Source organism: Typopeltis vanoorti, chromosome 3 (genome assembly GCF_054136105.1).
Source record: "Typopeltis vanoorti isolate ZY-2024b chromosome 3, IOZ_Tvanoo_1.0, whole genome shotgun sequence".
Taxonomy (NCBI): domain Eukaryota; kingdom Metazoa; phylum Arthropoda; class Arachnida; order Uropygi; family Thelyphonidae; genus Typopeltis; species Typopeltis vanoorti.
Window position 1 is genome coordinate 162,819,990 of NC_143551.1, and position 17,310 is coordinate 162,837,299.

The 17,310-nt window shown below is 33.7% G+C and overlaps 1 protein-coding gene across 1 annotated transcript in view; it reads left to right on the forward strand.

The window, feature by feature from the left end:
- Positions 1–17,310, forward strand: part of LOC150108715 (formin-binding protein 1-like) — a 455,638-nt gene that overhangs the window by 320,312 nt on the left and 118,016 nt on the right. Inside the window, exon 11 of the mRNA XM_090416173.1 lies at positions 6,755–6,887. Within this exon, the coding sequence (XP_090272299.1) occupies positions 6,755–6,887 (133 nt within the window). The remainder of the gene's footprint in view (positions 1–6,754; positions 6,888–17,310) is intronic.

Here is a 17,310-nt window from a genome sequence, read left to right on the forward strand (position 1 = left end):
ACAGCTCTCTTTCCTCCATTTCTAAGCTTATTCAACAATCTCCAGAATATCTTACCACCTTCTTGATATTTATTTTCTATGTTCTTGCCAAAGTCCTCCTATGGCTTTTGTTTAGCTAGTTTTTTATTGTTTAGCTTTCTTACATTTGTCTCTGTATTCTCTCAAAGACAAATCTGACTTATTTGCCAAGAACTTTTGATATGCTTTCTTCTTCTCCTTCAGCTTCCTGTGTCCACCATGGAGTTCTGATTTTTCTATCCTTCAGACAACCTCACCACATGCCTCTCTGGCTGAATCAGTCAGTGTTTTCTTCAGTTTGCCACTGAATCTCCAAGGTTTGATTCCTGTTCTCAAACTCTTTCATTTTTTCTTCAATGATCTTTGTGTATTTTAGTCTACAGTTCACATCTGAGAGCTGCTCAACTTTTATTCGCTTTAAAACTTTCTTACATGTTATTCTTTTCAATATGAAATTCAATTTCATCCTGCTCAAGACTAAATAGTGATCGCTTCCAATTTCAATTCCTCTGTACTCTCTGATGTCCTGTACCATGGAGAAATCATCATTATCAACAATAACATAGTCAATGAGACTTTTCTTATTCCTTGCCTCTTCTCTCAATGTGAATTTGTGCACATTTTTATGTTGGAACATGGTGTTAATAATAACCAGTCCATGTCCTGAACAGAAATCCAACAGGTATTTGCCATTATTATTAGCTTTGCTCTTTTCTCCAAATTTTCCCAAAACATTTTTGTATGTCTGACAATCACTTCCTACCCTGCTATTTAGATCCCCAACGAGGACCAACTTTTCCTTTTTCATTGTGTCAGTTGCTTTTTCTAAAGCATCAAAAAATTTCTCCATTTTTACCTTAGTAGAATCTTCTGTGGGACCATAGGCTCAAATAAGTCTCATTGTCCAGTTCCCCATTCTGATATTTGCCCACATCACTCTACTTGAGACTGCCTGCCATTCAAGAAGATTAGCCTCGTATTTTGTGTTAAATACTATGGCTACTCCTGCTTTTCCTAGATTGTCATTGCCTGAATATAACATTTTGTATTTATTGCTCAGAAAGATCTCACCAGTTTTTGTCTTTTTTGTTTCAGTCACCCCTATTATGTCCATCTGGTACTTATTCCTCAGCTAGCTCCATTTCTTTGCCATTCAGTCTTCTTATGTTGATAGTACTGATCTTTAACTCTGGTGATGTTGAGTTGGGTTGTGTTTTCAGATTTGTTCCAGTAGCTGACTTTTCGCTGTTTGCTCTGGTTCCCTGGCAAAAATAACGGAGGCCTTGTTTAACCGGGCAATGCACCAGCCTGCATGAAATTTTGTCATGTTGTACCATCATTTTGTATTTTGGTTTAAGCCGATAAGAACACAATTTGGTTAGCTAAATCCCAAATTGCCATATGATCCTTTTCTTCTGTTTATGCAGGAGCATTTATAATCCATAAATGAAAGAATTTTGTTCTGATTCTTATTGTGGATAATCTTTCATTGCATTGTGTAGTGATGCTTAATTTCAGATCCCCCCCCCCCTTGCATTTAATTTTTGTATGTAACTGTTATAAGCAGTAAAACTATTCTCAATTTGCTGCCAATGCATTTCATAACCTTCATTTAATACTGGTAAGGTAAATTTGATATGAGAAATGTAAAATAAAGAAACATAGAAACAAGAATTGGGAATAACATTTATAGTACATAGATAAATAGTGACATTAAAGAAAATGTTTTAGACATATGAATGAAAGATTATCCACAATAAGAATCAGAACAAAATTCTTTCATTTATGGATTATAAATGATTATGGATGCTCGTGCATATACAGAAGGAAAGAATCATATTGGAAAAGGTGTTTTTCATCTGAAAAATAGATAGATAAGGTGTATTATTCAGCACCATCTTGATAACATAAAACTGATTGTTAGAGATAATCAGTGCCAATGTTAAACAGGAAGATAAGGGAACAGATGGAAAACATAGTTTACGAGGCTGGTCTGAAAAGTTCTCGGCTTTGACCATAGATGGCAACTCTATTGGCAAGAATTTTTTTTTCCTGAGTTGGTACATCTGTTATAAGCATTCATGTGAAATTGCAAGTCATTCTATCAAGTAATTTGTTTTATTTAGTTATCTTAAGCAAAAGTGCCTTCTGTGTCCCTTGAAATTGATAAAATTGAATATTGTGCAGTTATAAAATTCTTTTTAAAAGAAGGTTTAACGCTAAAAGAAATTAATTTGAAGTTCATAAATTTATGGGAACTCTTCTCCTTCTTTTTCCACAATCGAGAAATGGGCTGCCGAGTTTAAACGTGGTCGTACGAGCCTTGAAGATGATCCACCTGAAGGACATCTAAAAAGTATAACAACACCAGAAATCATTGATCAAGAGCACGATATGGTATTGGATGACCGGCGAGTCAAAGTGCATGAAATTGCTGAGACTATAGGCATTTCAAAAGAATTGTAGAATATATTTTGCATGAAGAATTGCATATGAAAAAGCTTTGCACAAGTTGAGTGCTGTGCTTGCTCACAGCAGATCAAAAAAACACACCAGCATGAAAATCTCTGAACAGTGCTTGGAGCATTTTAACAAGAAAATAAAACTGATTTTGTGCATCAATTTATCACTATGGATGAGACTTGGATTCACCATTATCCACCAGAATCCAAACAGTAGTCAAAACAGTGGACAGAAGCCAGTTGTTTAGCGCCGAAGAAGACAAAGTCGATTCCATCAGCAGGAAAGGTCATGGCATTGGCGTTTTGGGATGCTAAAAGCATTTTGTTTATTAATTATCTTGAAAAGGATAAAACAATAACTGGGAGATATTAATCTGAACTTTTAACCAGACTAGATAAAATAATTTGTGAGAAAAGACCCGGTTTGTAAGGGGGGGAAAAATCATCTTTCATCAGGACAATGCACCCACAAAGGTGTTTTGGCAATGGGAAAATTAAGGGATCTGCACTATGAATTGTTGGAACATCCACCCTATTCCCCAAATTTTTCTCCCTTTGACTTCTATCTCTTTCCAAAACTAAAATTCATCCTTTCTGGTCAGCATTTTTCTTTGAATCAAGAGGTGATTGCAGTAGAGCGATATTTTTCAGATCTTACTGAGAACCACTACAGGGAAGGGGTAATGGCACTGGAGCATTTCTAGAATAAATATATTAGTCTTAAGGGAGATTATGTTGAAAAATCAAAATAATTTTGAAATTATAAATTTGTTTTTTCATTGTTAGGCGGAGAACTTTTCAGATCACCCTCGTACATACCCGCTCTAATGATAATGGAGAAAAACTGATAATTTTGCTCTAAGTAAAAGTATGGTTATATCCTCTACATGTTTTCTTCATAAAGACATCCATAAAAGGACATAGATATCCCCAAGTGGTAACATCAAATCAGATTGATCATATGCTTATAGGTTAAAGATTGGCATAATGTATTATCAATGTAAGATCATTTAGGAGGGCTTGCTGTGATTCATATCATTATCTGTCACAAGTATAGGTGCAGAGTCTCAGTGAAGATACAAGAAAGAAATAATTCTCCTTGCATATAATTCTCCTATACTATGACTCCTTTTGGGCACAACTTGGCAGAGTAATGGCAGCAGGGTTTTTTTAATAAATTGTTCGGATGTCTCCTGATCTGTTACCTTCAGGTTCAGTCCTGTATTATCAAGCATGTGACTTGCAGTACTATTTTACTACTTTACTGTTGAATGAAGAAGGTAGTGTTTCACAAAGAAATGAATATCATCTACCATGTGGGTTACTGAGTTTCTCTAGTTCTTATTTTGTTTTTATGCATTGTTGTATGCCATATTAAGTGGAGTTCTGATCATGCCTCTTTTTTTTATGGATTGTGATAGGATACAGCATGATACTATCACCACCAATGTCTAATGGAATATGCTGGTTTCCTGAACAGCATATAGTTTGCACTGATCAAAGAGCATCCGAACATTCAGAATTGATAGAATTGATATCCACAAACTGTAGAGGGCCATTTCACAAATACATTTCAACATGTGATAAGATAGCAACAGTATTGAAGCTGTATCAGATAAAAGTAGCCTTCATCCTCTCCTCCATAACTTTCTTTTTAAAGACTTGGAAGTTTTTATAAAGTACACTGGTATCTCGCTAATCCGAACCTCTTTAGTCCAAGCCCTCCAGTTATTCGAACTGTGGTTTTAAAGAGAAAAAAAATTTTTATTTATTACATATTATTATTTTAACTATTATTATTACAGTACAGTATTTTTTTCATACTGTTGATTGTACGATTATACTGTAGGCCTATTTTGATTTATTGTGTGTTCAAGTTTGCTTTTTATACTGTACACAAATGTAAATTTCACAAACAGCTGTTACAGAATGGAAATTGTAGAACCGAAAGTGAATTTGAAATCAAATCAGATGCTGAATTTATAAATATGATGCTACAGAATGAATTAGAAGGCCATGATGACGATAAAGAACTCAAAGAAAAAAAAAAAAAAAAGTAAAATATGAAGAGGCAGTTGACAGTTTTAATTTGTGTATAGAATGCACTAAGCAGAATGATATGCCATTCCACAAAATTTTATTGCTAATGCTGCTCCGAGAAGAAGCATTCGAAAAAAGTTCAGCTTCCAATAAACAAAAGAAAATCAGCGACTTTTTTTACAAAGAAATGAAAAAACTTTTTGTGTTATGTACAAGAAAATGATATTTTTACGCAAATTATGTTATGTACTGAACTATGCAATTTTATTAAATCAGAATCCTCAACAACACAGGTACAAACTAAATTTTTTACTAAAATAAACTTGTGTATTGTATTATTTATTTACTGAATTAAATTGATGTACCATTAAAAGTTGATTATTTTTGTCTTAAATGGTAGTTGTTGTTTTCTCTTGGGGGGAAAATTTGCTAATCCGAATGAGCACAGTTTTTATTAGTTTGAATTAGCGAGATACCACTGTACAACATGACAGAGAGGTATTGAGAAGAAGTGGATGTATAGATTTTCCTTCTATTTACATCAAAATGAAAGTCATAAAGTTCTCTGGAAGAACACTGGGAAGGTTTTTTAAGAAAAATGGAGCGGCTTAGATGGATGCAAAAATATGGAGCAAAAAATCATTGCACAGTTTATGAAACATCAGTACATAATCCAAGCATCATTTGATGTTTCATAAACTATGCAATGATTTTTTGATACACTGATGGGATTTTTACAGGCATGCTACCTGTTGCAACAAATTTACAATTTTCAGTAAGCTGTTTGACAGAGCTTATTGAGTATTATGAATTTGCTACATACATTACAGTTCTTGCAAAAGCAGCAGTAATATAGGTCAGAATTTCAGTTGAACAAAACTAGTCTAAAAACTTTAAAAAAGAGGGCCAGCTAATTTTATAAGTATTTGGTTATATCCACATGTTATACTACAACATGTGGATATAACCCTTTTTATTTTATTTTTTTTTATAATTCTAAGCCTTCAAACAACTGAAAGCCAGTAAGTAAGAAACATAAGCTGTTTGCTGCAACCTCTGTAATAACTGCCAACATAATATTGCTTCCTCACCCTTTTTGTTTGTTTTTTAATCATTATATTATGCAAATCATGTTGATTGTCTAAGTAGATAGCATCTTGTTTCTTCAACAGAAAGGTTCATAGATTTGAATCCCACCATCACATGATGTCAGCATAGTGTGAATGAGTTTAAGAAAAGGTATAACAGCTGGTGTGTGAGTGATGTATAGCCTGCTTCAATGAGTTCTTCACTCCCTTGATGTCTAATAATAATATGAACTTAAAAAAAAAATATATATATATATATATATATATATATATATCTTAATCCATGATACTAATGTACTGGTGTCTTATAACGTTTTGTGGATTAAAGTCATGTTTTTTAAAAAAATAAAATCCTCTGGCATTTATCTTCCAGTAACCATTTTGTGTTTTGTCACACCTTAATGATTTTTGGTACAAAACAACAACAAAAAAAAAAACAATGCGTATGAGTGATAAATTGTCATAATTTATGGAAGAAAAAAAGTGGCTTCATCTGAAGAAATTAAGATCTCACACTTGGGTTAAGAAAACAATTTTATTTTAATATATTATTATATGCTGAAAGCTACATCAGTGTGAGTATAAATGTTATTGTGGGATGATCAGAAATAAAATGTGTATAATTTCTGCAATAAAAAAAATAATTTAGTAAGTGCATGGGTGATAATTATAATGGCTTGTTAGAGAAACTAGATTTTTGTTTTTTTAAATTGTCATTAATATATGAAAGTATTTTTCTAAACCAAAGTATGTTAGTACTGTGGGTTTTTGATTTTTTTTTTTTTTACATAGTTCAGAAACACTGCTCTAAGGATCAAACATATAGTGTCTGCAAGCCACTTTCAGGCTTCTGGTAAGTAGGGATGATGGTCTCACCAGACAGTGTAATTCATCTCTTACCTAATCACAAAACATTTATGCCTCCTGTGGGTTTCAAACCGGTAGTCTGTTGAGTAGAAAGCAGATAAGCTTGCTCCTCAGCTAACAAGGCTGTCAAATGTTTGGAAACATTTTTATGTACTATGTGTGCATATTAATTGCTTTGTTTTGTTTTTTGAAATATTAATTTTCATATGGAAATTTATATATCAGAAAATAACATTTATTATCACGTGCTACCTTCAATTAAAGTTCCACTGCTTTTAGGGATGCCTTGAATAGAATGAAGGATGTATATAGTCGTAATAGTTCCTTGGGTGATCCACATAGTATTGATGGTCAACTAATAGAAAATGGACAGAAACTAGAATGTCTTCAAGCTGAACTGCAAAAATATCAGGTAAGAATCTTCATACAGAAAAATCCATATTTTATGAAAGAATAATGTATATTAGAATTAAGTTGATATATTTTTATTCTGTCATGATATACCATTATTTTATTTGTGGTTTAAGCCAGTAAAATTACAATTTGGTCGGTTAAATCCCAAATTGCCAGCCCATCCTTGTTCATTTAGTATCCAGATAGATACCTAACAGGGTACACCACGAGAAGAAGGTGAGGATTGCACATTAGGTCAGAATCCTGTACAGAGGGAAGAATTCCCAATGATTGGAGTAGAGCTTACAAAAAGGGGAAATAAAACTGAATGTGAGAATTATAGAGGTATTTCCCTACTAAGTGTTCTTGGTAAGATTTATACAAGTATGCTTGAGAAATGGTTGATGATTGTGGAAGGGGAGCTTGGTGAAAAACAAGCTCGATCCAGGCCAAATAGAGGTTGCCAGGATCAGATTTTCACTTTGCAACAAATAGTTGAGAAATCATGGGAATACAACAAATATCTGTACTTAAGTTTTGTAGACCTGAAAAAGGCATATGGCAAGGTGCCAAGAGAGAAGCTATTCAAAATGCTACAGTTATATGGTGTCAATGGGGCATTATATCAAGCAATACTTAGTCTTTATTTGAGTTGTAAATCAGCAGTTAGAATAGACGGAAGTACAGGAAGATGGTTTAATGTTCAATCTGGTGTAACACAAGGATGTACAATATCTCCTCTGTTATTCATTATCTATATGGATCACATTATGAAGGAAAGTGGTATTAAACCTGATATCAAATTTGGATATGTTAATCTCAGCACTTTACTTTATGCAAATGATGTTATACTTCTAAATAAATCCAGTGCAAGTCCTCAAGATCCAGGAAATTGACGAAGCCAGAGACTTGAGTGTTGGTGTATAGGGAGTTGAAGTTTAGGGGGCACATAGCAAAAGTGGCTAAATCAGATCACTTGGCTACTGAAGAATATTTTGACAAGCAGAGACAAGGGTTATTGTTCCTCTTTATCGAGCCTTAATAAGACCTCCATCTTATTAAGGCTTGATCAGAGTGGAATAAGCTGCCAGAGTCTGTTGTGGGTGCCATGGCTGTGAACGCGTTCAAAGTAAAGTATGATAGATACTGTGCAAATGCTGAATAGTTCTTGACGTGATGTTATGGCCTCCCTCAATGAGTCTAAGGACTCCTTGAAGTTGCCTGTAATAATAGATTCCTTGATTAAATTGAATAACTGTTGTTATAAATTGGTATGAAAATCAACAATAACAAGACAAAAACAATGAAAATAGGCACTAACATTGAAAACTCAACTGTATCCCGAATGGTAAACCTATAGAATGTAAAAGTAAAACATATCAGCTACTTACGCACGATTTTTAGTGAAGATGGTAAATTAAATATGGGTATAGACAGCAGAATCAACAAAGCTGGTATCGTAGGAAGTCAACTGAAGAAATTTATATGGAAAAGAGAAAAATTAGTCAAAACACTAAATTAGCTGTATGCAAGACAGTTTTCAAATCAATTTTAATTTATGGATCTGAGAGTTGGGTTAGAAATAAAACACTTGACCAAGGACTAGTGACCACAGATGTGAGAGTGCTGAGAAAGATTAGTGGTGTGGACAGATGGCATCAATGGCAATATCATACTAAAAACAAGGATATTAGGAAAGAACTTGACATTGTTAGCATATAGGAATTTGTTAGCAGAGCTAATATCAGGTGGTATGGACATTTAAACAGAATTGGAGACGAAAGATTAACAAAACAAATGTTCTCTGCCAGGTTGGCAGTAAAAAGACCCAGAGGAAGACCAAGATATAGGTGGATTGATACAGTAAAAAGTGCCTTAGAAGACAGAAATATCTCATCTCATCTCATTTTCCTTTTACCCTCTTTTACCTTGTGGTGTCAAGGGTGTAGTAATCATCGGACCTCAAACTGTTCACAGGATAAGGTGGTCAGCCCTACTCCCCTGGTATATCATATGTCCGTAGTGTTGAGCTTTTAGTCCGATTTGCCTGCTTTGTGGAATGAAAAATCCCAGGATAAACTGGGAAAAAACCCTACTGTCCACGCCCAAGACCAGCTAACTTGACTATGGCCGAGGAAGATCCTTCAGCTCCTCACTTCACTGACAGGAATCGAACCTAGGACACTTTATCCCCAGGCATATGGTTGCAAAGCGCACAGCCGCTAGGCTAACCGTGCGGACAAGATAGAAATGTAAGATATGATAATGTTGGAGTCTTAACAGATTGATTTGGAGGAAAATTGTTGATAAGAAGTTAGTAATGATGTAAGTTCTTCATGTAGTACTATCGTAGTATCCTGTACACCTCTTGAGAGTACATGTTATGAATTTGATGATGATGATATATTTTTAAAATAACATAAGGTGATTATGATCAGTTTGTTTAGTGAAATATGTTGAATTCCTAGGCAGTAGTGCTGCCATTGATAGCAAGAAATGTAATAACAGTGAATGATATATAAATTGTTTCATTTGGAAAATGAATCTGCTATAAAAGAATAATAGAAATCTCTTTTGGTTTCAAAAATGAAGAATGAGATATTAATCAGTGTTTTGGACTTACTGCCAAGGAATTAATTCCTAGGCAGTAGTGCTGCCATTGATAAGAAAAGTAATAACAGTGAATGAAATATAGATTGTTTCATTTGGAAAATGAATCTGCTATACAATGAGATATTAATCACTGTTTTGGACTTAACAGAAATATATGTATATATATATATACACACACACACACACATACACAGACATACATAAATGTGAATGAGTGGTTGTGGTTTTTGTGTTTTTAGAGGATGTTTTTTATGACCACACTTGTATTATAATTATCTGATTTGTTTTTTATAGTAGTTTGAAGAAAGGCTAATTTAAAAGCAGGAATAAGCAGAGAATGGAAATAAACTTTTAGATGTGCCATCAGTATAGAGCACCCACTTTATAGCATAACATCTCTTTAGTAATGCACTCCATCCCTCCACACAAACACATCACATAAATTATGTGATGAAAAAATGTTCAAGTGGAATATCTCTTCACATCATCAGAGTGAACAAGAGCAAATGTAGGTACAGTGAAGCAAATGATGCAATGAAAACATAAAGTTCATTGTTTTTACTGTTCTGAGGCTACCACTGTCATACCATGATTGAGCCAAGGAACAATTTAAAAATTTATTTTAATGTGTTACAACACCAAACAATACTAAATTATAAAATGATGTTTTATAAAATGTATAATAATGTATAATATAAAATGATGAAGTGGCTTATATTTCACTGGATTTCAAACCAGTATCTTTTGCAAAACAATATTACAGCTTATTGTTGAGATTATATTTGGTAATTCAAACATATAATTAAAATGAAATATATATTGATCTTGAATTGGCCATGATTTATAAACATCTAATGCCAACAAGTTTCGCCAACGGGGCTGTTCGGCTTCTTCAGGGCTTATAACATTAAGAGAAAACTCAAAGTGGCTAGCACAGAGAAAATGGAGTAACACTGTCGTATAAATTAAAAATTAAAACAGAACGCATAACATTACACGCATGAAGCATGTTGTGTTAGTCACTGTTATGAGAGCACGTTCTGTAGTTTTGAGCGAAATTAAATTCTGGCAGACTGAGTTATCTTATTAAGGTTTTCCGTATGTTAGCTATTATCATTCCCTGGTTTCTGTTAAGATTTTCTCCAGAACGGAAGACTACAACGGCTTCCTTGAAATTTCTACAATGGCAGTCGTCTAGATAAGGCATGGAGCTGCTATCCCAATCAATGGTATGGTTAGTAATCGCGAAATGATGGACTAGACCTGAGTTGTCTGTTCTGTTGTTATTAACATTTCCTATATGTTATTTTTTTCGAATTTCGAGGCTTCTGGATGTCATCCTATATATTTTCACTGCCCTATGCAGATCTGTTTGTGGAAAAGCTAGAAACAGACATCCTCTCAAAATTAGACCCAAAACCTTTAGTGTGGTAGAGGTATGTAGATGATGTCTTCATAATTTGGAGGGACACAAAAACAGCTCTTTTGGACTTTTTAACCAAAATTAATTCTTTCCATCAAAAAATCCAATTCACTTTGGAACTGGAAAAAGATAATCAACTACCATTTTTGGATACCCTAATCAAGAAACCAGCAGATGGATATATCATATTAACAGTCTACTGCAAACCAACACGCACCGGATGCTACTTTCATTTCAAATCAACTCACCATATTTCCCAGAAGCTCAGCATAATACATGTGTTCAAAAATAGAACCGCAAACATCATCTCAGAAGAAAAAGAACTATGATGAACTAACTCATATATCAAAGACATTAATAAAAAATGGCTATCCAAGGAATTTAATCAACAAGATTCTTCATAGCAACTCTTCCCCCCCCCCCACAACAACGGTAATCTACCATCACTCAGTACAGGTCATCCATAGTTATTCCTTGTGCAGGTATGGTGTTGAAAAAGATCGCAAAACTTTTTAAGCCTTTCAAATCAAAATTAATTAACCAAAATTCAGAGTTGCGTTCTAACCGGTCAAGACTGTCCGTCACATTTTAAGATTGCCAAAAGACATTAATGCTTTTTTTCAAACACGCTGGAGTGTACAACATCCAATGTGCTTGTGGTCTAAACTATATAGGACTTAGGATTTCAAGAAGCCTCGAAATCCTAAAAAAGAACATATAGGAAATGTTAATAACAACAGAACAGACAACTCAGGTCTAGCCCATCATTTCGTTTCCATTCTAGAAATTTCAAGAAAGCTGTAGTATTCCTTCGTTCTGGAGAAAATCTTAGCAGAAACCAGAAAATAATAATAACTGACATATGGAAAACCTTAATAAGATCACTCAGTCTGCCAGAATTTAATTTCACTCAAAACTACAGAACGTGCTCTCATAACAGTGACTAACACAACATGCGTGTAGTGTTACTCCGTTTTCTTTGTACTAGCCACCTTGAGTTTTCTCTTACCGTTATAAGCCTTGAAGAAGCCGAACCTGCTGGCAAAGCTTGTTGGCATTAGATGTTTATAACTCATGGTCAATTAAAGATCAATATATATTTCATTTTATTTAAATATTACAGTTTACATGCAACAATGAGTAAATGAAACAGTTCCGAGTATAATGAACAAAAGATCTAAGCTCCTAATTTGATGCTGTCTAATGTTAAATAAAAGAAGTAGTACAGTTGAGTAGGAGTTGATCTTAAAATAGTAATCTCCCGTATTTTTAGCAAATTAATGCAATCATGCTTATTAAGGTTAGGAGAATGCTTCATTGCCATTGCTGACTCTATAGTCTTTCTAACCTTTAATGACTTCAAAAAGAAGTTGTGTGGAAGTTTAAATTAACTTTTTTCAAACTTCCTGAAACATTGATTAATATCTCATTGTTCATTTTTGAAATCAAAAGAGATCTTTAATAAATTTCTCTAGCAGATTCATTCCCTGACTGATACAGTTTAATATTTCATTCACTGCTATTACTTTTCTTGCTATCAGCTATAACACTTCTTTTATTCAACATTAGAAGGCACCTATTATGACTTTAGATCTTTTGTCCATTACAATTTGACTTGCTCCACTTACTCATTGTTGCCTGCAACTGTAACATGTCAGTTTGAAATCCAGCAAAATATAAGCCAGTTCATAAACATCGTTTTATAATTTAATTTTGCTTGTTGTGGTAATATATTCTTAAAATAAGTTATGAATCACATTCAGCACTCAACCCTGTCAGCTAGAATTTAAAAACAGTCCTTAGTGTGTGAACTTTGCAGGCTACAAGTATATGTGAAAAGCAATTTACATAAAAATGAAACTTCTCTCTGTATGTATACACACATACATATACAAAAAAAATGTACAGTTATGTATAAGAAATGCTTATACATTGTAAGTGGAGGTTTCTGTGGTTTAGAAGTTCATAAGGCATATTCCGGTAATTGGACCACATTTTTTTTTATTATTATTATTAAACTAAAAGCACAATAAAGAAATAAAACCCAACAAGTTTAGTAAGTCGTTTGACTTACATCTTCAGAGGTAAGAGGTAACTGAAAGTTAAAACAACAAAAAAGAGAAATTAATAGTTCATACTATACAGTTGTAGTCGTCTGACTGTTTATAAAATTAAAAAATCAGAATGCAAATTCAAAGCAGTGCTAAGTTTAAACAATGCTGGATGATGCCTGTTCACAATCATAATGTTCCGAGGTCTGACTGAGGTATATTTTTTATCAAAGCTTACCAAACTTGGTGTAGAATTAAGCCTTGGTTTTTATTGCATTGTGTTGGAATTCTAAGCATGTTTGCAGCTTCTTTAAATTTCCTTGTGTAACAGTTTTTTCTATATAAGACATGTTTGTTTTCTGCCAGAGTACATTGTGGCCAGTGGAAGTGGTATGGAAAGCTAGACCTGATTTGTGTTCTCTTCTGTTTTGTACATCCTTTTTGTGTTCGTTCATGCGTATCTCCCCAGATCTTCCTGTCTGTCCTACGTAGCAGAACAATAAATTTTATAAACACCTGTTTTTTTTAAAGGATGATGTGGAGGTTTCAAGGAATATAGAAATCTTGAAATTTTTTCCAGCGGCAGAAAGGCTACTTTGTTATGTTTGTTTAGTAATTTAGCCATCTTGTCTGTAACATTCTTGATATATGGAAGCGTGATGGCGTTTTTGAAATCTTATTTCTGTGGGATGCTTGTAGGAGGTGTGTGTGTGTGTGTGTGGAGGATTTTTTTTTTTTTTTGAGGATCTGCATTAAATATTCCAATTCTTCATTTCTCTGTTTTTCTGTGCTGGAAATATTATAAGCTCTGTCCCTCAGGGTTTTTATTAGATCTATTTTTTGCGAAGGATGTTGGTTTGAGGCCGCATTAAGAAATCTTCCTGTGTTGATGGGTTTTCTATATATTGAGAAAGAAAGTTGATTATCTTTTTTCATTGACTTCTGATAGGATGTCAAGAAAAGGAAGTTTTCTAAGTTCTTCTTGTTCTAAAGTAAATTTTATATTCTGATATTTCAATTTTGATTTAGACAAATATCGTTTAAATCAAAATTGAAAGAGTTTGACAACAATAACCAGACCTTGAAAATTGGTGTCAAACTATGAAGGAAATATTGAGGATGAAAGTATGGTAAAAGTTACATGTAAAGATAGAAAATCCAGGTGTCATGTTAGGCCCAAGAAGTTACAGGCAGTCCTGGAAAAGAAGAAATACCTAAAGTTAAAGTAAGCCAACAGGTGTCCCTGAAGGAATGCAGGGAAAAAAAATCTAAGAAAGTAGTTAAAGTCATTAAGACTTTAACTACTATTGATTCATTGAGAAAGTTAAGAAATGAAGGAAAGAATATTGTAAAAGGAATCAGTAATGATAAAGTCAACATAAAAATTAAAGATAATTCTGGATGTTTGGAATAATTACTTGGAAGCAGTACTCTCTCTCATTTTTCCCAGTCCATGTGCACATGAAAAAGTTTTTTTTGTGCGGGTTTCCAGTCTCAGACCCAGTGCAGTAGCATGTGCTCACAATAGCAAAAATCACAAGCCACAAAATCTGAATTTAATGTGTCTGAAATTGATGATATTTCTTTTAAGAGACCTAAATGCTTACTCTTTAAGATACTTAAATACTGTGTACAATATATACAAGAAAACACAGGGTAAAAGTATTGTTTATTAAATATACTGCCATATATTTCAGTCTGAAATTAACAGACTATCGTCAGTGCCTTAAAAACAGTTTTTACAAATTATAATGCAAACAGTTGATTTGTTCAAAATAGAATGAGCCACGTGGTGTTGAATCGCAATAGCATTATGCTTTCACTGAAAAAAAGGCTAATCATAACAGTATAAAATAAATTGCATGTGTGTGTGTGTGTGTATAAATATATATAATTTATAACACCATACTAAACAGATCATCAGATAGATGTAGTATCTATTTGGTTTCTTTCTTGAGATCTTATGTCTTTATAAAATATCATTATTGGTCTTAATTATTAAAAAAAAAAAAAAAACTTTAATGATGTGTTATTTGAATCAAACTTTCCTATATTTTTGATAAGGATTAGGGAGTCATTCAAGTTAGGGCAGTGAATTAAAGCCTCAGCACTCTCTCTTTAAATAGGCATTTGAATTTGTACCAACATCTATTTAGAAGGCTTGTTTCGGACCAAAGAATGTTGTGGTCTGCCTCTATTCCATGTTGGTCTAGTACAGAGTTATTGGATTTTTTGTGGAAAATATATGATCGATGTTCTTGTATTCTTTTTTCTATTGAGCATCCAGTTTGTCCAAAGTAGGAAAGATGGCAGTCAAATTGGTACTTGGTATACACCTGGAAGAAACATAGGTGAGCGTTTATCTTTAGAAGAGGAGAAATATGTTGAGAGTTTATTAATAGGAATATAAGTTGCTAATGAATCATATTTCTTCAGAATTCTTCAAATCGGTTCTGAAATGCCGGAGATGTATGGGATTGAAACCCAACGTATTGATTCCTTGTTGTTTGGGTTAGGTTTGAAGGAGTCAAACGGATGTTGTGTTAGGTTAGGGATTCTGCATTGAAGCCCACCATAAGATCAGTAGGTTGTATGGAGACATTTTCTGATTTGTCTAAGAAATCCCTATTTACAAACATACCTCTCAAAGATACTTTACAACCACTTTCTGAAATATTCCCACAACATATAGTAAAACTGTTTGAATTTGTGATGCATTCTGGATACTTCATTTCAAAACAAATTCTACAACCAAGTAGAAGGAACTGCCATGGGAAGTCCACTGTTCCCTGCTTTAGCCAACTTTGATTTAGACCATTTAGAAGGCATCCTTTTTTCATCGATACACCCTCAACTTTCATTTTGGGTTAGATATATATATGACATTTTTGCAGTGTGGCCTCATAATATAGATACCATACCAACGTTTTTAGCTAATATAAATACTTTATCCTCATATCAAATTCACTATGGAAATTGAAAGAGACAAGTGATCATTTGTATACATTCTTCTCATCCGCTCGCCATCAGGTAATTTAATAATATCACTTTATAGAAAACCCACTTTCATTGACTTTGCATTCTTCAACAATCTTGCACATCATCCTTCTCAAAAGACAGGAATCATAAAATGTTTAATTTGATGAGCTAAGACCAATTGTTCCATTCCTCTTCATTTGCAGGAAGAAACTATCAAACAGTGTATGAAATTAAATGACTTCTCCAATCTTATGAAGATAAACTCTCACCTATGTCTCTTTCAGGTGTATACCAAGTACTGTGACTGCCATCTTTCCTACTTTTAACAAACTGGACACTCAATAGAATAAAGAATACAAGAACATCAATAATCTATTTCCCACAAAAAATCCGATAAGTCTGGATTAGCTCAACATGGAATAGAGGCAGTCCACGACATTCTTTGGTCTGAAACACACCTTCTACATAGATGTCAGTACAAATTCAAATACCTATTTAAAGAGAGTGCTGAGGCCTTGCTTCACTGCCATAACTTGAATTGTAATGACTGTCTATCCTTATCAGAAATATGGGAAAGTTTGATTCAAATAACACATCATTTACTAATTAAAAGCAATAATGATATTCTATGAAGACATAAGGTCTCAAGAAACCAACTGAACAGGTCATCTATCTGATGATCTATTCAGTATGATATTATAAACTATATATCATCATCATTAAATTCCTGACATGCACCCTCAAGGGGTGTACAGGATATGATAGTACCACACGAAAAATTTACATCATTACTAACTTCCTATCTACAATTTCCTCCACTGGCTGGTATGGTTTGACTTCCTACCATAAGCTTTATTGATTCTGTTGTCTATTTCCATATTTAATTTACCATCTTCAATAAAAATCGTGCCTAAAGTAGCTGAGAGGTTTTACTTGTTCCACATGGTTCCCCGTTCACAACACAGTTGACATTTTCAACAACTCTACCTGTTTTCATTGTCTGTCTTTTTATTGCTGATCTTCACACCATATCCATTACAACAGTTATTCAATTTAGTCAGTGAATCTTGCAAACTTGTAGCGGATTTATTTAGAAGTATAACATCGTCTGCATAAAGCAAAGAGCTGACATTAACATCTCCAATTCTGATATCATGCTTAATACCACTTTCCTTCATAATGTGATCCATATAGATAATGTACATCCTTGTCTCACACCAGATTTAACATTAAACCATCTCCCTGTACTTCCTTCAATTCTAACTGCTGACTTACAACTCAAATACACACTGAGCATTGCTTGATATAATGCCCCATTGACACCATATAACTGTAGCGTATTGAATAGCTTCTCTCTTGGCACCTTGTCATATGCC